A 21,862-nucleotide genomic window follows, 5' to 3' on the forward strand; every position below is an offset into this window, starting at 1 on the left:
TTACTTATCTTCAATAGGTTCTACCCTCTCTTCTTGATCGATCCGGGGATCGAGGTCCATGGCCGATTGCTGTGACACCGAGTGAACACCTCTCGGCTCCTTAGGCGCTTCGTCCTTCACTCTTGGTAATCGCAAGCTGGCAAAGTAGCACTCTCGCGCAGTCTTCTGATCAGCATGGACCGTGATGACTCGCCCTGACTCGGCCGGGAACTTCATGGCTAAATGAGGGGTGGATACAACCGCCCCAAGCCGATTCAGGGACGGCCGGCCGAGTAGAATATTATAAGATGTGCTGGCATGAACTACCACATATTTGACCGAGATGTCACGATATTCGGCTCCTTCAAACCCAAACCGGGTTGACAACTTGATATATCCCTTTGTCTTGACTCGTTCGCCTGAGAACCCAACCAGAGGTTCATCATAAGGAATTAGCTCGGATTCTGGAATACCCAACTGCTTGAACGTGTTCCAGTACAGGATGTCGTCTGAACTTCCCTGATCAACCAATGTTTTACGTACAATACAGTTGTGAATTTCAACACTGATTACCATCGGATCATCTTGATCCGGGTCGATGCCTTTGAAGTCGGCCTCAGTGAAAGTGATGGTAGGAAGGCGGCGACGAGCTGTTTCTACTGCATGCACGTGCCGAACGGCTCGTAGGTGTCTTCGTTGGGCCGATGAGGATGAGCCCCCGCCAGTGAATCCACCGGCTATGGTGTTGATGACCCGCCTAGGTTGCGCCGAAGGCTCTTCCTCTCGCCTATCTCTCGACCGACTACGTTCCCAGTATGAGTGCGTTCCTGTTCTCCTCTGCTCGGGCTGATCTTGCCGCCGAGACCGGTCGGCGTGTCGGGATGAGGTCGAACGGTCTATGAAGCCTTGCAGTTGCCCCTGCTTGATTAAGTCTTCAATTTTGTCTTTCAAAGCTGCGCATTCCTCTGTGGAATGCCCCCGATTACGGTGGTACCTGCAAGACTTTGTTGTATCAGCCCTGGGAGGGGTCCAAGCTCGTTTTGGGACTGCTAGCACTTCTGAGGCAAGTGCTTGCTCTAGGACGGCCGATCTGTTTGTATTAAGTGGTGTGTATTGTGAGTATCTCGGCATGCGAGGAGGCTTCTCGCGAGGAATCAGCTCTTTCGGACGACTCCGAAAATTAGTCTCGGCCGGTTTGTCAAGTTTTGCCGACACCTCCGCCCGGGCTTGGTTCCGGAACTCAGCCAATTCTTCCATCTGCATGTATTTGTCAGCTCGCCGACGCAAATCATCCATGTTAGTAGGCGGTTTCTTACAAATGCTGTTGGCGAAAGGCCCTGGTTTCAAGGCGGTGGTAAGGTGGTGCAGAGCTACAGCAGGGTTCAGGTCTCGGATTTCAAGCGCCGCCTTGTTGAATCGGCTCATGAACGCCCGAAGGGACTCCTTTTTCTCCTGACGGATGCTAACTAGTGCCAAAGAGGTCAACTGGTGAGGCCGGCTTGTAGCGAACTGAATGGTGAACTGGGAGGCTAATGTGTTGAACGAGTCAACAGAATTAGCAGGAAGCCAAGTAAACCAACTCAGTGCTCGCCCTTTTAATGATGTTGGGAAGATTCGGCACAAGGCGGCGTCATCAGTAGTGCTTAGAGTAACTTGAGTTAAGAACACGTCGACGTGCTCATCTGGGTCGGTGGTACCATCATACTTGTCTAGAGGCAAGGACTTCCAATGGTCAAGAAGTGCAGACTGCATGATGTTTGGGGTAAATGGGTGTCGGTGTGCTCCGGCCGGCGTCGATTGTATCGGCCGGCTAACCGAAGCATGGACGGCTGGGGCAGCAACAGAAGTGTGTGGGATAAAGGTGTGATGGCCGTGCGAGTGGAACGACCCCTGGGTTGTCTCAGAGGGTTTCCATGTGGGATCCCTGTACTGGTTCTTGAGGGCAGCATTCTCTGCTCGCAACGCGGCCATCTCGGTGGCATCTCTTTCTCGCTGCTGTTTCATGGCGGCCATTTCTTCCTTCATTTGGCGTACCATATCAGTCAAGTTTGTCTCCTCTACTGTCTTGGCATTGTCCGCCCCGGACTGGTGCTCATCTTCAGACTGGTGGTCTTCAACGTTGTTTCTTCTTGTCTTTGCCATAATGTCTTCAAAAAGTCTTCACAGCTATCGGTTCGGCCCCACGGTGGGCGCCAAAATGTACCTGCCTGAGGGTACACCCGTAGTCTTCTTAGTGAGAAGGGCTGAACGGATGCTTCAAACGGACTCTTTAGAGGGGGGAGGTATCTGCAAAAGGTACTCCGACGCTCAAGTTAGGACAAGCACGATATTCTAGGGTAATTAATGAACAGGGACGTACCTCGTTACGTGTGACCTATTTATAATACCTGACATGGGCCTGAATGTGGTGGGCCTATCCTAATCTTTACCAAATTAGGTAATACGATGCTAATCAGCTAACCATGTCTTAATTATGCACTTGTCCTTGTTAACTGTGATTTGTACTATAACCTGTTTAACCTATCGGCACGTTGCCGAGCCGACAAGCTAATGCTTGGAGGGTTGCATGTCTTCGGCTGTTGACCGGGCCGGTAAACGTTTACTTGGTAATCCTATCGGATCGGCATTGGGCCGAGTCGATACATAGTATGCGGGGATACATCATGCTGTTTGCATCGGCCTTCAGCCAAGCCGACATGTGCCAGTTGACTAATCTCAGCCTTCGGCTATAAGCCGAGCCGATGCTAACGTCAGCCTTGGGTATGGTCCAGTTCGCATGAGTGTCTGATAGAACGGCACGTGTTGGTCAACGTGACCGATAGGGTCCTCCCGGTACAATATTAATCTAATTTAAATATTAAAAATACATATTTATTATGAATTATATATATATATATATATATATAATATTTATCATATATAATGCATATGTGAGCACCACTATCAACAGGTAAGACCATATTAATTTATTTGATGTCAATGGAAAACAAACGTAACTGCCTCCCTAAGCTAAACTAAGACTGTGATGTCATTTTGCCAAATTACACGCAATATATACAATGAATCAATGATCTCTGAAAAATGAAACTCAAGACCCTTCACTTTCTGTGATGAGAATAGTGCAAAGATTTTGGTGACCCTTGGAAGAGGTCCAAAATATAACTTTGTAGATCATCAACAGTGTACTTGATATACTTGTCAGCAATGTTGGATGAGTTTCTCCCAATGTATGTGCTGTATGCAGGAACCACCATCTGAGACACTGAAATTTGTAGATCCTCACGAAGTTGAGGTTCTGCTATGCACCACCCTGTTTGGGTCTTGTATACTTCAGCAAAGGCAGTGTTGAACCCTTTGCACCTTTTCTTCAAGGTTCTCTGAGAAGCACAACTTGACACACCATCATGCATGAGCATGGAAAGTACTGAGCCCCAAGTGACCCCTTCATAGCACCTTGCCTGGCGCTGATACTTGGCGGTGTGCTGGCGGAGCCAGCAGTCTCCAAAGAAGTGGCTCAGGTCAGAGCACTTGACCTTTTGCACCATGTAATAAATGTTGTTCATCATGAAAAAGTGTTGCAAAGCCACATCTTTGTATAACTTGGACTTGTTGACCAAGTTGGATTCTAGAGCTGTGGTGATTGAGCGAAATTGGCAAGCCATTGGACACAATGAGAGAGATGGGGTGTCATGTTTGTTGCCTGCAGGATCGGTTGAACTTTCATCAACAAGAAGGAGATTAAGGGTGTCACCATATTCAGCTAGTGTCATGATGTAATTCATGACATACTTGGTAGCATGGTGAACTCCCCCTTGAGGCAAAGGGGTCTTTGAAGGGTTAGTTGCAACAGCACTTCTGAATGCCAGAAATGTAGACTTGACAGTTTCACCCAATCTCCTTAGAAGCTTGTGAAACTCTCCCCTAACAAAAGAACCAATTTCTTCAAAGAACAAAATGTCTACATCCACGGCAAGAAGCTCCAAAACCTCATACATGTCAAGTAAACGAAACAATTTTTCTGGTGTGTGTGTTCCCATTGCCACTGCCTCACCAAAATTCAACAGGTGTAGCATAAAACTCTGAGAAATTTCAGAAAAGCAACATTGGTAAAAGGATCCAAAGTCTCCAAGGATTTGCTTACATAATCGCTTTTCACTGACAAGATACACACGAACAATGATCTTCATGGCTCGAATCCATTTCTTCATCTCACGGTTCAGGCAATGCCAATCCAATTTCAGCACATCCTCAATGCACAATTTTTCCATCTCAAGAATGACAAAATACTCAGCCAAAGCATCCCTCCTGGAAGTAACGAACACCTGACAGAATTCCTGATGGTATTTTGAGCCAAACATGGCATTTGCAATGCTCTTGAGATTTTGAATCACTGCTGGATTCACCAGATCAATGGTGCTGGCCTCGGATTGGCTGCTACTCTGCGGGGTCTCATCGATTGGTTCATCCTCAACTGATTGAAACAATTCATCATACACCATATCCACTCTATTAGAATGGAAAGACATGTACTCAGGCTCAAAGTATTGCTTATGTTGACCAAGAATGTGGACCAACTCTTGCTCAAGCCTTGACATAGCAACCTGCAGAATTGAATTAGCCCTCTCAAGAAGTTCCTTCTGCTTCCAGTTTTCATCCACAGAAAAGCTTTCCAAACTCTGAGTCAGTGCTTGGATTTCACCAACAACTTTCAAACACTCAGAAGACTCATTGGGGCTAGAGTCCCATGTCATGGAAGAAGGGTTTGCCTCCAACCTCATTATCTTGTCTTCAGCACACTTAAGCTGTCTCTCTAATTGCTTGATGCCACTTCCTGTTTCCTCATTGACTGTGGAAATTGCAGACAACTGGGTCTCAAGATCCAAAAGGGTTTTTCTCAAGTCATCAGATACACTCTTACTTGTTGCTAGTGCCTTCAAAATGTGCTGAGCAGCAGCAACCACATGTTGATCTTGTTCCCAGGTGGAGATAACAGATTTATGTTCCTCCATATCAGCAAAAATTAAAGAGCAAGGAGAAATCCACACCAAAATTCACCCCCTAATTTAAAATCAGTGTAAAGTCATGTGTACATAGAAAGAAAGGATTGATGGGTTCAGCTTGCAAAGAATTGATGGTTGCAAAAGCTAACCTTGTAGCATGAAAAATTGAAAGAAAGCTGGTAAAAATGAAAGAATACACCATTTTTTCCTCATAGGAACAAGAATTCAAGGACAATAAGTGGTTAAAACCTAAAAAGTTTGAAGCCTGAAAATGAAAGTTATCAAGTAGAGATGAATGAAGGAATGGATGGATAATTTGAAAGAACTCTTTCTAGTGTTCTTCTCCCCTTAACTTTTCATGCCCCTTTCCATTATCAAGAAAAACACAAAGTAACCGAAACTAGTCCCAACAAAAATGGAAGAAAGAGGATTTATAATCAAATAATAATCCACCAACACCAAACACAATCTCCAAACTCCAAAACTAAAACAAAATTGTCACAAGAAATGAAGAACTCACCCAATTGACCCTCACACAAACGCCTACCCTCCCAATTAAGAATCACTGTAACTGACTAAAAGCAAATTTTCTGTTTCTTTTTTAGGAAGAAAAAAAAAGACACTGAAAATCACATTCAGTTCATAGATTTAGCACATAATTCAGATAAAAATCACTGCAAAGTACAAGCCATAAGAAAGGACCAACCAAATGAAAGCTGAGACAAAGATGTAAGAAATTGAGAGAGTGGGGGCTAATTTTGTGAAGAAAGAGAAAATTGGATGATAAGAATTTGAAAATTGTGAAGAGAAAGATGAAATGAAGTTTGTTGGGTAGAGAAAAAGAAAAGAAAATTGTGGAGGAGATTTGGTCTGCAAGTTTATTCCAACAAGGCTTTTGACTTTTGACGGACAAGGCATGTCACTAGTAATAGTATTAACGAAACTAGGAATCGAAGAAATTAACGAGAAAATGTGCACTGGTCAATATGTCTGTGTTGTGTGTGTTCCTGTGATCTTGTTGAAATCTAAGTACACACTTCCTTAGTCCGTTTGCTTTTCTCTTTTCTTTATTCATAATTTTTATAATGCACTTCTTTATAGACTTATGGATATTTTTATTTTATTGAAATATATAGAATTGTATGAAGAATTTAGGGTTAAACTTTTAAGCGATTAAAAATTTAAAATTGTATTTATAAAATTTTAAAAAATTATGTCAAATTTAAATATTTCTGTCATGTGATTTACAAAGTTAATAAGACGACTTCGTTTCAACTTAAGATGTGTTTGGTTAGAAAAAGTAAAAATATAATAAAAAAATTGAAGAAAAAACAGAAATAGAAAAGAAAAAATATATATAGAAATAAAAATGTTTGATAGAAAAGAATTACCGAAAAAAGAAATAAAAGAAAAAGAAAAATATTTAAATTTAATTTTAAATTAAATAATTGTTTGAAATTTTGAATCAATTATCAACAAAAAAAAAAGAAATTTATTTTATTGAATCAGTTAAATCAAAATATAAATCGATAAAACTAATAGTACACGTTTTCAATAATTAAAAAAATAAAAATCGCAAATGTAACAATCCATTACAATAAAATAAAATAAAATAAAATTCAGTCAATTACTTTTTATTTTCACACACTATTCATTTCTTCATATTTTGCAAACATACCTTTTTTATTTATTCTCACGTCCATTTCTTTGCAGTCAAACCAGCATAGTTTTGTACTTTGCCTATTTCTTTGCTTTGCTATCCTCTCCTCCTTCCTTTTCTTTTCGTAGGAAAGAGGTAGTCAACATTACCGAAAAGGAAATGGATTTTCTGACTTTATGAAAAGAAAGTTATGATAACTTAATACATTTAAATTATTGAATTTATAAAAATAAATTAGATTATGACACGTGTACATTTAAGTCAAAATATATATTGAATACGTGTCACAATCTGATTTATTTTTATAAATATAATAGTTTAAATACATTTAAGTTACCATAACTTTCATGTTTCAAAGTTAGTGAATATGAATCCTACGGAAAAGCTTTTAAAATTAACGATATGAAGTTTAAGACAACGACTATATATAAAACATCAGGCACAGACACTTGTGTTTTCAAGGAATTTTATTCATATATATATATATATATATATATATATATATATATATATATATATTAAGCATTCTTGATGTAAGGCTTTTAAAATAATAAAATTATTTAAAATATGTTTTAATTAATTAAAAGAATTTAATAAAATAATTAGAAGCTTTTTTAAATGATAATTATGCGTGTTTTATTTAATTATTAAAGATTTGTGAAATTGTTTTTTTATATGATTTAATTGGAGAAAATATGTGTTTTTATTTATAATTATATGAGAGTTCTCTCTAAAGTATGGAGTATTTGGTGAGTAGTGAGATTAGCCCCAAATTTCATTTTTTGTCTTCTCTATGCTCTAGGGAAGAAACCTAAAACTTGTGCTTGTAGTTGGGTAATGTATGTCGTATGCTTCCTATGTGCTTTATGGTTAGTCTTTGACTTACATATGTTGGAATTACAAATTATTTAGGTTAATTGTAAATCTATGAGATTTTGTGGTTCTGGTAAGAAACCCTAGGATGAAGATTGATGAAATTGAGATATTTTGTAATATTGATGTATCTCTTTGATTATTTGATGATATAGATGTGTAGTTTAGGTGTTAGTTATATTTTTAATCGATTAGATTGAGAGAAGTGAATTTGGGTGTAAGTTGTGTTTTATTTTGAAAATTTTTATATGAACATACCTCAATATTTACATGATTTATCTCTATGTGAGTAAAAAAATAGAGTTTTGATTTTTGGTTGGAAAGTAGACATTTGAAACTATAGTTTAGACTTAAGAATCGCATAAAAATATTTAAAAATGACCAAGTTATGTGAGTTAGAAGATGAGTTTTGTATTCTGAGCACAAAATGTAAGCTTTGTACCTTGTAAGCCTTGAGAGAAGACTTAAATGATTGAATTAGCTTTTGATGTCTTGGTAAAAGTTGTAGCTTTGGAAGTTAGATTTCCAATGGCATTAAAATCACTTAAAAAGGATGTTTATAACTTAAGTTATGATCAAAATAGTAAGAAACGATCAAGCTATCAGATTTAAGCTAAAATGTTACAGTTTTGTAATTTTTAAAAATAATAGATGGTAAAATCAACTCTTGAGGTCGAGATAGAAGTTGTAGATATTTCTCTTTTCTTTCAAATAAAATTGAGATCAATTTGATATCATGAGTAAAAACTTGATATAAGAAGAGATAGTTTGTGAGTTATAATGATAAACTGTTTTATCCTTTAAATGCTTAAATCTTGGGAATGGTTTGAGATACTTATAACAATAGTTGAGAAAGAGAAAGTATGAGAGGGGATATTTTTAAATGAGTTATGAGTGGGGTATGATGAAGTTATGAAATTATTGTTGTAAGACTATGTGCTCAAGCTTTTGTACCTGTATGAGATATGAGTCGTTTCTACATGATGTGCATGATATGAAATGTTTATGCATGGGATGAGAACTTTATATGTGATATGAGATGATTATGTGCAATGTGATATGAAATGTTCATGTTTGACTTGAGAATGTTGTGTCTAATGATTGAGACATTGGTGAATGATGAGATGTAAGATGATGATAATGTGTAATATGAGAATGAAATGATGATGATATGGCATGTTAATGACTTGAGCTTGCGATAAAGTTATGTAATATGTACTTGTGATGATCATATGATGAGATTTGTGCATAAAGTCTTATATGTGAGACATGCATATCATGTGTATAAAATATTTTACAATTGTATATGAGATTTTGCCTTCAAGTCGCATGATTTCGCCTTCAAGCCATGAAATTTCGTCTTCAAGCTATGATTTATTGGCATCACATGCATGTGGATCTAGACGAGTTTGTATCCATTACATCAAGTGTATAAGCTTTGAATATGTGTTTATGATGGTATGATGTTGCTATTACTTGTAGTTATATTGTTTTTTTTATGTTATTAATATCATTGTTGTCAGAACACGACCTAAAAATAGATGGCTATTTAACTTTCATTGTTGAAAATCTCATCGACATCGGAATTCCCGATAATTAGACTAGACCTCTCTATCAATGGTTTTGAAAATGTTCATGGAGTTGCCACCGATATTTTTCTTAAAACATTAGAAAAAGAAATAGTTTTTGAAAACAAAGTTGGGTACGAGGGTTGATTGCGTGTGGAGTTGCGACCCCACAATGCCTAATATTACTACCCTATGACGTATTCATTACCAAGACAAAGCAGATTACTATTTTTACCCCTTTATTAAGCATGTAGTGATGATCTAACTACATGATATCTATTCTAAAAATTATATTATTTACAGCAATAAATAAAGTAATAAATAGAAAAAGGGAGAGAGATCGGAACCTCCAAAGCAAGCTTTATAGAAAGAAAATGAAGGTGCTTTGTGACAGCATCCTCGCTTTACAATAACCTCACTTCCTCTCGACAAATTTTAAGCAAGAAACTACAAAATCCCCAACAATGGTCCAAGGATTTCTTATTCAGGAACTATGACGAGTTTACTTTACTCAAAGTAACCTAAAGAGAGTCAAAAGAGAGAGAGAGAGTCCCCATTTTTGAGAAATTGGAGTGTGTGTGAGGGAGGGAAGTTGAACTCCTTAAATAGGCCTTAGGAGGTTGGAACGACCATTCTGGATTTGGAACGGCTATACTCTTCATGGGAATGGTCGTTCTCATACAACATGAGTATGCCCGTTCTCATGAAGAGTATGCCCGTTCTCATGTCTCCTAGGATTGGTTCTTTGGTTGTTTGACCCTTGGAATGTCTCCTGGAGGCCTCTTGATCCTTCCTGAAGTGTTCTAAAGTCTTCAAGGTCCTCTGAGGGTCGCTTTTCTTGCTTTAAAAGCTTCTCATCTTCAGATTCTCATCCTAGACAGAAACTAGTATCTACAATTGTTACATGTATGAATGCTTGTGATATGTTTGATGTGTGTGGCTATACGCCTATATCTCATACTAGTAGGCTAAGTTAGATATTTCTCATTCCCCTATATTTTTGTTATGCTCTTATGTATGTACAAGAAAGAGTCATCAAGATGATGATGCTGGTGATGAGGTATTGTGCCTTGGTTACCATATAAACCATTTATCATAAATCTAAAATATGATTTATATATTTAAAAATATTTTATTATTCAAATTTTAAATATGTTATATACTTAAGCATAGTATTTTATCTATATACATAACATATTTTTTGCACATGCTAAAATATTAATAAAAAGAATGATGTATATAGGGTGACTCAAGTGAGAACACTTGTTCATATGAGAAAATGAGAACACTTGTTCATATGAGAACATGAGAACAACTAATAACAATCCTTAGATTAAAATAAATGGTTTTGATTAAAAGATGTTACCACAAACTTTCATTATTGTAGTTCTCTCTATTATTGTTGTCCTTATCCTTGTTATTACAACCACTACCACTACACCTCCACCACATCGTCGCTACATTACCACCATTGTTGTTACCACCACTGCCACTACTACCATCACTGTCCCTTCCATCACCATCATCGTTGCCACTACCATTGTCGATGCCACCTTCAACAGTGGTGGCAATGGTGGTTATAACGACTCGATAAGTCATTACACTTAATATAACCCGGTATTACACAATGGAAAACATAAACTACTCAACTACACTAGTGTTCTCATGTAATAGTCACCTAGACATTCATGCAACAAATATATGTATAGGGTGTAGAAAACTTAAATAATTCTAGCCAATATGACTAAAAACATAAAGCCCTATTAAGGGGTTACATACAAACCTTGTATGTATATACAATCTAAATCCAAATATACAAAGTGCTAAAAAGCATAAACCCTAATGCTAATTAGTGTCTCTATATAACAGGTACTAAATTATAGCAATACAAACATAATAAATCATCTCCAACATGACCCTCCACCCACAAGCCAACCCTCCAACTTAATCTTACATTGTTTCCATGCCAAGTATGATCGTTGCAGTCCAATTACAAGAAAAAGAAAAGGTAAGTTTGTGAAAGAATAAGCATATCCACTTAAACAACAAGTTATTTCAAGGCACATCAACATATCATCATCATCATCAATTTTTAACACAACTCAACATCTACATAATAACAATGCAACAACATACAACATATCAATAGTCTCATTATTAATCTAAATGACTAACCTTATCAACTCACTATTTTTGATTTATCACAGTCAGATCAAGTAGATACAATGTTAGGCCTCTTAGAGTGCATGGTAAACAACTTAAATTGATTTATTAGGTCTTAAATTAGGAAATCCTAGTACTATTGTCATGGTAGAACAACTTGGGTGTGAGATTACCATGACTTGAGCATGCATATCTAAACCTTATATGAAATTATTTCACCAATTACCTTCTAAATATTACATATCTTTCTAGCAACCCGTTAAGGATTTTACTCATCAATTTCATACTTTACTCAGATGGTCACTTTACATACGTATGAATCGACCTTTCCTCTATATAGATCAACATTTTAGTCACTTAATACACATATGGCTCAACATGGTCCCCATATGGATTTCACATAAAACCTAGAGGAGACAACTTAAAAAACAACTACCTATTCAAAAGTCAACTTACTTACTAAAGAATTCACAACTTTGGGCTCTTCGAGCACCATAACCTATATCAACACAATGGGTATTTTAATTTTAAAAGGAACTTACTCTCCTCTAGTTTTTAATTATCTCAACTTAGACATATATCATCACCATATGCTTATTCAACTCATCAACTAGCAATCAACTATCAACTTACTACTTAAACAAGTTAAAATAACACTACACATTATCCAAGATAAATGTATAATGAACCATAATCATACAACATCATACGTAACTATATGTTATAAAAGAATTAACATATATCATTTACAACATGTAATTATCTACTACCATATAATGGCAACTTCCAAATAAAAAAATGTAGAGTTCCATTTATCCTATCAAGCTCATATTTATCTCATATGAAAGCTACAAAGATTATCTACAACTTATGAAGACCTCAAGTTCTAACTCCATCATCCATTATACTAAAAATTATATACATACACACACACACACACACACACACACACATATATATATATAAAATTATAACATTTTTTACTAATGTTAACAGTTTGACCTTTGCTCATTAAAAAGTCACAACTTGAGTTTTAGACCTCTTTTTAAGGTAATTCCAAAGCAATTGAAAAAATAACATCCAATGATACAACTTTCATGAAGACCACAAATCCTAATTTGGCCATCTACTATTTGTTGAGTGAACATTTTCTCCTTGAGTGAGTTGAGCTCTTTAAAGCTCCTCGTTGAGCGATCATTTTCTAGCTGAGAGAGCTAAGCTCACTGGAACTCCTTGCTCAACAACCAAAAATCACCTCAAAGGGATAATATGAACTAGATTGATGTTCTTCATTTATGCATGAATGCTAGGTACCAGTGACCATACACTTCTAGCTGAGTAAGAATGTAATGTTCCTCCATGAAAATCACATTCTATCATCAAAATCTAGCTACCCACATCAAATACATCACATGAAACCACTACAAAACCTCATGATCATCAACCCGTCTTCAACCTTTGAAAACAGCAAAATCTCAACAACATAAAATTCATTCATTTCCAACTTAAATGTCACCAATGGGCCAAACAACACAAAAATCAACACATGCAACATGAATAAATCAATCTATAATCTTCCTTTACCTCTAGTTGCTATGAAAAAAGAAGAATGAGGAAGGAAATGAAACTCTATATGGTTCTTGACTTGATATTCTCAACTCCAGAAGCTTAAATCTCCAATTGAATCAATAACTCCGATAAGTTATAGGAAGGGTGTAGAAGGAGTTAGTGGAAAATGAGGAATAAATAATCTTTTAGCTCTAAACATCCCCTCTCTAACTTCTCTCTAATTTTCTTAAGAACTAAACTTATGAGGTTCACTTCTTATAAAATACCTTATATACCTTTCTTTAAGTTTAACCAACTTAACAGTGACTCAAACTAACTTAGAGACCTTAACTCTCGAGGGTCCCTTGATCCTAAGAGCTCTGAAATAACAAAAATTACAATTAATTGAACAATTAATCATATAAAGCATATAATTAATTAAAACACCTAAAATATAAAGTGTTATATTGGCGACAATGATAATGATAGTAGTAATAACAACGATGACAATAGTGATAGTGGTAGCGCTAATAGTTATTGTGGTGGTTGGCATAGGTGCAGTAGTGGTGGAAGTGATGAAGTTAACAACAAAAATATTAAAAAAAAATTATGATGATATATAGTGGTATGCAATAGCTTTATATATAATTTTTAAATCTAAACCATGTATTTTAATCTAAAAATTGTTATTAGTTATTTTCATGTTTTCATATTAATAAATGTTCATACTTGAGTTGTTCTTTTTATATGTGTGTGAAGATTTCAAATTGTATGAAACCAATTAATAAATCATATACAAATCTAGAATTAACTAACAAGTATTTTTAAATTGATGTAAAACTTATACATAAAAAATAAAAGTTTAGGAGAAACTTCAGAGAACCGATGTAGATTTAAGACTAAATCTACATCGGTTCTCTGGAGAACCGATGTAGATTTATGCTTAAATCTACATCGATTTTTCAGAACCGATGTAAAAATGTATGCATTTTTTACATCGCTCTATTCTACATCAGTTTTAGAACCGATGTAGATGACTTTAGAGAACCGATGTAGAATGTGTATCTTGTAGTAGTGACATACAAATCTAGAATTAACTAACAAGTATTTTTAAATTGATGTAAAACTTATAAATAAAAAATAAAAGTTTAGGAGAAAATGTTGAAATAAATTTCTTTGAATAAAAAATTGTTTATTGATATAGTGTATTCAACATAAAAAATTTTAAAAATCATATTTAATGTACGATTAATCAAAATTATAATACAAAATATTTACATTACCCAAAAAAAAAACTTCAATTTTACGTGCTATGATTTTAAATTTAAAATAAAAATAGTATTTTAGTATGTCTATTGCATATGATAAATGTATATTTTTATATAATTAAATTATTTAATAAATAAATATTTTAAATATAAATAATAATAATATTATTATTATTAAAAATTATAATAAGATTATTTTTAATATATAAATCATATGTTAGAGTTATAATGAAAAGGTTGTGAGACTAAATCTTTTTATTTTTGTGTGTGTGTAAATTTCATGAGTTGCAATCTCTTGAAGCAAGTATGAGTAAAGCTCAACAAAGTTCTCTGTTCAAATATTTAATTCAAATGCATTTTTATAATTCAAATTTGATACTATGTAATTAAGTTAGAACAATAACATATTAATTAATTCACGCATGTTAATGTCAGAGTCTTATTTTATGAATTATATATCTCAATTTATAATATAAAAATTATTACATTAATAATATTTGAATGTATAAAATTTATAAATAAAAGTAAAACTAGATATTTGATCTAGGAGAAGTCGTGTGATTTAACAAGAAAAAGAATAATATTAAAAATATCTAACATCCAAAAGAGATAACTCAAATATATATCACAGAGATAGATTTATTTCATGATATTTTTCATTTTTGAAAAACGAATAATAATAACATTTATATTGTTGAAGACTTGAGGTACTAAATTAAAGAGTGAATAGTCTCTTTGAATTACTTACTGTATACAAAAGATACAATATGACATTGAGCATTTAAATTAATTATAAACAAGTTAAAAATTTTACTCTTTTGTATATTTTGTATATTTAAAATTTCATAAAATAGGATATGTATGAAGGATGTAAAATGTTTTTATACTACCATTCAATTATAAATTAATACATATAAATTTATTTATCTTAATAAGAAAAAATAGTTTGTATACCAATTATATAAATTTCTTTTACATTATCAATCAATTAAAATTTTTCATATATAATAAAAGTTTAAATATATTTTTAATTCATATTACAATATTGTACATTATTAATAATTGTTGATTTTATTAAATAATGTGTTGTGACGATTTAATGTTTAATAGTTGAGAAACTTTGGAAATTTATGAATTCTCATGAGTTTCGGTCATTAGGAGTTTCTTTGAGTAAAGGTTAAATTTCACATAATGGGAGAAGGAAGATAAGGCTTTTTTTTTTTTTTTTTTTTTTTTAAGAAATGGACCTCATAAGTTCATTCCTTAAAAAGTTAGAGAGAGTTTAGAGAGAAGAGCTCTAGAGTCGAAGCAAACAACTTTTCTTCCAACTTCTCTAGAGTGATTCAAGCTTTTAAGTTGAGAATAAAAGTGGGTGCGGTGTCTGTTCGAAGTTTATTGGGGCTTAGTTATTCTTCTTTTTCTGTTGATTTTGGTGAATTTAGAGGTAAGAGAGGCTATTGTTTGATTTTCCTAAGTTGTGCATGGTGTTCTATTTAATTGTTTCATGCTTTGGTAAGAATTGAAGTTGAATTTTTAAAGGTGGAACCCTTGTGTTCTTGTTCTTGGTGTTCTTGGAGAAGAATGAAAAATTTGATGATTTGGTTGGTGCGTTGTTGTTACATGTCTCATTTTCTTTGATTCATGAGTTGTATGTTGTTATAGCTGGAAGATTTTAAGTTGTATGCATTTATTGTTGTATGAGATGAGAGAATTGTAGTGCTCTTGAGTTATTGTGTTTGTCTTGGATTCTTGTATGTTTTTTGGGTTTTCCCTCGTAGAGTGTCCGTGGGGTTGCTTAAGCAAGCAAGTAAGACAATTTCAAGGTTAGTCTTTAACTTGACTCACTTAGAGCACTTGATGTAGGTACTCAAAGTGAATTTCGATGGCTTAGAGAGAAAACTCACTCGCTTATAGTGAGTTGAGCTCCCTTCCAGGGGTGTTCACTATTTGAACTTGCTCTAAGCTGTTGGACACTCTAAGTGAATTTTAGTATCTCCAAGATAGTTGTTGGGCAGTCTGAGCAAATTTTAGCTGCAAGCTTTGGGGCACTTGAACCGCCTATTTCCCTTTTTAACTTATAATTTTCCCAACTTATCTTATTGAGTTGGTTGTTTACATGATGTATGATGAATATTGATGTAGTTCATTATATATTGATCTTTGATGATTTATGATGATGAATTGCCTAATATTGTAAGTTTCTTACTATTGTAAGTTGCCTACTATTGTAAGTGGCCCAATGTTATAAGTTCCCTGTTGTTGTAAGTTTCCAAATGTCGTAAGTTTCCTATTTTTTGTAAGTTGCTCAGTTGTTTAAAGTTGTTTATGTTGAGAATGCTTAAGAAATTTTGTGAGTTGTGTTGATTGACTTGGGACTAGAGGATAGGTTGTTTTAAAGAGTTGAATATCCCATTGTGAGGATATGGTATTGTGGTGCTCTATGAGCCTATTGGTTGAAAATCTCTCTTGAGAAGTTGACTCTTGAAATAGATGTTGAGTCTCGTTTAGGACCTTTGTTGATATGATATGGGGGTAAGATTGAGTCATACTATTTATAAGTGACCATTGTATAGAGGCTAGGTCAAACTATAATGATTATAAAGCAACCAAAATGTTGATTTGTATGAGAGATAGGTCGAGCCATACATGTACAAAGTGACCAAACCAAGTAAGGTATGTGGTCAGGGGTCATAATCCCTTACTAAGTACTAGAAGGGACGCAGGATTTGGAGGGTAGTCTAAGGACTAATTTCATAGGAGGCTTAGTTATGCATGTTAAGGTCGTGATAGGCTTACACCCTAGTTGTTTATCCTGTCAGGAATACTATACTTTTATAGTTTAAGTGGAGAAATATGAAAAATCATGTTGTGTTGTGGATTTTTATCTAAATTAGTTGTTGATCTAGTTAACCAAAAGGATTACATTATTAGTTGGTTTGGTAAGGTCAAGCCACTTAGACTGCTCACCTATTTTGTAAAAGATCTCTTAGTTGAAATGTGTGACAATGCATTTAGTTGTTGAGTTGATGAATGGTGTAGTTCATATGCTATGTTGTTATATGGATAAGTTGTAGTGTTGTTCAAGTTAAATGATGTGTTGTGCTTTTTATATGCCATGTTGATATGTTGATGGTTGTATGATAATGTTGTAAGTCAATAATTGGTTGTGTTGCTTATTTAGGTTGTAAGTGATTAAATGTTGATGCAAGTTGAGTTGTTTATGTAGTGGTATAGTTAGTTAGTCCTTCTATACTTATGGATTGTTTTAGGAATCTAGCTTACCATTACATGTTTCCTTATGATTGGACTACGATGATCATATTTGGTTGAGAGTAGGACATGGATAAGCTGGAGGTAGAGTTGTTTTAAGAGACATGCTAAATGACGACAATGTTGATCTTTTGAGTTACCCCGATGTAACTAATTTAGTTTTTGTAGTGTTTTTGTAGTTTTTATATGTGTATATATTTTTGCACGCCCTATCCAAAATAGGGTTTGAATGTTAATCCTAACTAGTTAAATGCATATATTTATTGAACAATGTTGCTTAATGAATTTATTGATCTCAATATAGGATGGTTAAACCTTAGTATGACTAGATAGCCAAGACCATAAAGATGATGGTTGTGGCTATGCATAAACAAATTGCTCATTTTGTTAAGATGGAAGCAAATTGGGTTGTAACTAAAGTAGCTAGACTGATGGTGTCTTAGGAGAGTAGAGACTTTGTTGAGTTCAAGAAATTTCACCCTCCTCAATTCAAGGGAGATGTGGATCCAAAGGTGGCTGACCACTAAATTTGCAAGATGGAGAAGATATTTTGGGTCATGAGATGCCTCGAGAAGAGGAAGTTAGCCAATGTGATGTATATGTTGATCGGGGAGCCTGAGTACTAGTGAAAGGGTACCCAACAAATGTTGGAGACTATAAGTGGTGGACTAGGGGTGCTTCAATAAGGTATTTCTTTAGAAGTACTTCACGGATAGTGTGAGATATGCCAAGGAGGTAGAATTTATGAGACTACATTAGAGGTAGCTTAACTATTTTAGAGTATGCAATGAAGTTTGAGCATCTGGCTTGTTTCTACTCTCATGCCATTTCTGAGGCTTGATGGTATAGAAAGTTTGCAGAAAGATTAAGGCATGAGTTGCAGAGAGTGGTGGTACTATGGTTTGTTAAGTCAGACGAAACAATTTCCAGTAAGATTTTGAATGAGACAAATATAATACATGTTGTTATTACTAACAAGTGTGTTAGTATATTAGAAAAACATAAGTACAGGCAAGTTGTGAAGAATACTCTACAAAAGAAGGCATCAGATTGAAAGGTCAAAACAAGACGAGATAGACGAAAGCTTCAAACATCAGATGGAAAACTCAACGAAGCCAAACCAAGCACAAGTAGGAAAATGATTCCAAGTCAGACGAAAAGCCAACACAAGTGTCAAACAATGGATAATCTAAGACAAAGCATTCAAGACAGAATTAAAAGTCTTCCATCTGCACAGCTGACCAGACGAAGGCTGGTCAAAGATCAGAAGAAAGTTAACTACGCATCAGACGAAGGACAACACAGACCGAAAAGTATTCTAGATGAAAACAATGTCTATCCATCTATAATGTTGACCAAACCAAAGGAAAGTCAAAGCATCAATGTCAAATGCTCAGACGAGGAACAAGACTTGAGACGCATAGGACTAATAGACGCATACGAAGACTACCACGCAAGCACTTAAAGCATCAAGTCTCAAAAGACTACTCAGGCATCGTCTACGATCATACAAAATGCTCTCAACATGATTGCGTGATTAAAGGAAGAGAAGAAGAAGAAGAAAAGCACGCAGAAGCAAAAACATGCATGTGTCAGAAAAAGTACATTACTTTTTCATATAAGGACAACGCTCTACAGCTACGAGACCAGAAAAGGACAAAAAGGTTCCTAGGTCTCAGTTAAGGTCAGACATAGCAGCCAACAAACGAAGAAAACTACACACAATGTCTATAAACGGGAAGCAATATTTAATGCAAGATCCTGAGCATTAAATGACATGAACGACTACATCTACTTCAACGGACACTTGCAAGGGGCAAATTTTACAAGACTATATATATATCATAACTTCAAACCTAGAAAGGTTGGCTTTGGCATTGACAAAGAGTAATATCAAGCCTAAGAAACAGAGAAACTAGAGACAAAGTTTTCATGGTCAAATGTACAATTTTGTATTGTATTGATCTCTGAAGACTAAGGAGTTCTAAGTGTAACTCAGGAATACATACCTTAGTGAGTGTTGTAAACCTATGTATCCTCTCTGTGAGAGTTAACCAAACACTCAGAATGATATCTCTGTAGAACTAAGGTTGCATACCTTAGAAAGTGTAACAAACATATGTATCCTCTCTAGGAGAGTAAGCCAAACACTCAAACCAAATCAAATATCTATCATTTGTAAAGCCTGAAGAGGCTAGGGAAAGAATACTTGTAAGGGCTGGAGATATTTGTCAAAGAATACTCATTACGAGCCAAAAATGGCTGAACAAAGAATAATAGTGCTAATGGTGAAGTTAACGGGCCAGGAGTTGGTCGACAATACTCACTAAGAGTTAGAAGTGGTTGAACAAAGAATACTAGCGCTAATGGTACGGGCCAGGAGTTGGTCGATAATACTCACTAAGAGCCACAAGTAGCTGAGCAAAGAATACTAGCATTGACGAGTGAAGTTGACGAACCATGAGTGGTTGAGAATAATTGGGACCAGGAGTGGTCGTGACCTGGATGGTCTAGAATACTCACTGCTAGCCTGAAGAGGCTGATTAAAGAATACTAGGACCAATAAGTGAAGTTGGCCAACCAGGAGTGGTCGTGACCTAGGTGGTCTATAATACTCATTGCGAGCCTGAAGAGGCTGGACAAATAATACTTGTTCTTCATTGAATATCTAGTGGAACCCTTCATTTGAAGGAGACTGGACGTAGCTCAGTATGAGCAAACCAGTATAAAAGTCCTTGCACTATCTATTTATATTTTAGACGCAATTTTACCTACCTGCTAAATCATATTGAAAACTTTGTCTATTACTTATTCTTCAATGAAACTACCCTTAGACGAAAAACATATCTATTTAAATTATTATCTGAAGAAACGGTTTTTCTCTTAAGAAATAGGTTTTCATTTAAGAAACATTTCTCGTGTGTAGACGATAAATCTTCAGACGCAAAAAAAAATATGTTGAACCAATCCTGCACAGTTACTGCTAAGCTTTCAAAATAATATTTTTACTGGATGAAGAATGAGTCCCTTGCGAAAATATTTAAAAATTCCTTTGTTCACACATACACATATTCAACCCCCCTTCTATGTGTTTTTCATCTAACTTCATGGTTATCATAGAATTTCTCGCCACGGTAGAGAAGGTGAAGATGGTTGAGAGGCTTGAGTGTGGTGGTGGGAAGATGACTAGGGGTTAGGAGGGGCCAGTTGGGTCGAAGAAAGGTAGGAAACATAAGAAGCCTTATGATAAACCTCCCTACCAGTAGGGGAGTTTTGTTGCAAGAAGATCTCCTACTACTACTTAAGATGGAGCTTTAGGTGTTAGATGTTACAAATGTGGAGGAGCCCACTTTGTCAAGAATTGTTCTCATATTGAGAACAAGTGTCTTAGATGTGGCAAGCCAATCCATAGCTTTAAAGATTGTTCAGTAGGCGCTAGTTGGACTAGATGTGCATAGAGGGTGGAGTAGCCCACGACAACAAGACGAGTGTTTGCTCTATCAAAAGCTTAGGCTTCCACTTCTACTGATTTGGGGAAAGGGTAGGGGAACGTTACTAGTAAGAATGTTTTAATCGTCTTTGATTTTGAAGCTACACATCCCTTTATTTCCTTTGATTGTGTAGAGAGGTTGGGTTTGATTATGAATCCATTACATATTAATTTGATTGTATCTATCCCTACATCAATTTTTGTGGTAGATTCTAAGATTTGTATGAGATGTCTGATAGAGGTGTATGGTAGAAGGTATAGAGTGAACTTAATTTGTTTACCTATGGTAGAGATTAACATAATCTTAAATATGGATTGATTATTTGCCTATCACACTCTTATAGATTGTGTCAAGAAAGAGTTGATTTTTCCAAAAGTTGAAAATGAGGGGTTGTTGTTAGCTAAGTAGGTGGGTGATCTTCTGGAAAAATGGGCTTAGTGTTTCATGTTGTTTGTTATTCTGAGCATGGAGACTGAAAAATTGATCAATGCGATTGAAGTGGTTAGAAATTTTTCAAAGGTGTCTTAGGATGAAGTGCCAAGGTAACCTCCTACTATGGAAGTTGAGTTTAGTATTGACTTGGTTCTAAGTGAAGGGCTAGTGTCAATAGCTCCCTATAAGATGACTCTAGTTGAGTTGGAAAAGGAAGTGTAGGATTTCTTGGAAAAATAGATAGTTAGGCTAAGTGTGTCTCTATGGAGTGCTCCTATATTGTTGGTGAAGAAAAAAGATGATTGAGCTTGACTGTGTGTAGATTACAGGTAGTTAAACAAGTTAACCATTAAAAATAGATATCCATTTTCTAAGATAGATGACTTGATGGATCAACTGAAATGAGTGTTAGTATTTTCCAAGATAGACTTGAAGTCTAGATATCACTAGATAAAGGTGGGGAATGACATTTGCACTCATAATTCTAATTAATTTAAGTAATAAAAACATTTGCACTCACAATACATTCTAATTAATCTCTTAAAATTTTCTATCATTTTTCAACTTAAAATAATAAAAAGATTTCTCAGTACAGATTATCCTAAATTAT

General features: G+C 35.2%; 2 protein-coding genes across 2 annotated transcripts; both read right to left on the reverse strand.

The window, feature by feature from the left end:
- Nucleotides 1-2,121, reverse strand: LOC145958566 (uncharacterized). The gene has a single exon (XM_083076073.1). It carries the CDS (start codon nt 2,119-2,121, stop codon nt 1-3), a length of 2,121 nt encoding a protein of 706 aa, XP_082932199.1.
- An 803-nt stretch (nt 2,122-2,924) lies between these two features.
- LOC109815974 (exocyst complex component EXO70E2-like) lies at nt 2,925-5,978 on the reverse strand. The gene has a single exon (XM_020380812.3). It carries the CDS (start codon nt 4,986-4,988, stop codon nt 3,078-3,080), a length of 1,911 nt encoding a protein of 636 aa, XP_020236401.1. The 5' UTR covers nt 4,989-5,978; the 3' UTR covers nt 2,925-3,077.
- Between the last annotated feature and the right edge of the window lie 15,884 nt (nt 5,979-21,862).

Source organism: Cajanus cajan, chromosome 6 (assembly GCF_000230855.2).
Source record: "Cajanus cajan strain Asha chromosome 6, NIPB_CcT2T_4, whole genome shotgun sequence".
NCBI lineage: Eukaryota > Viridiplantae > Streptophyta > Magnoliopsida > Fabales > Fabaceae > Cajanus > Cajanus cajan.

What these genes read in the sequence shown, in the direction of transcription:
- LOC145958566 (XM_083076073.1), bottom strand. Translation starts at nt 2,121, where the DNA reads ATGGCAAAGACAAGAAGAAACAACGTTGAAGACCACCAGTCTGAAGAT.
- LOC109815974 (XM_020380812.3), bottom strand. Translation starts at nt 4,988, where the DNA reads ATGGAGGAACATAAATCTGTTATCTCCACCTGGGAACAAGATCAACAT.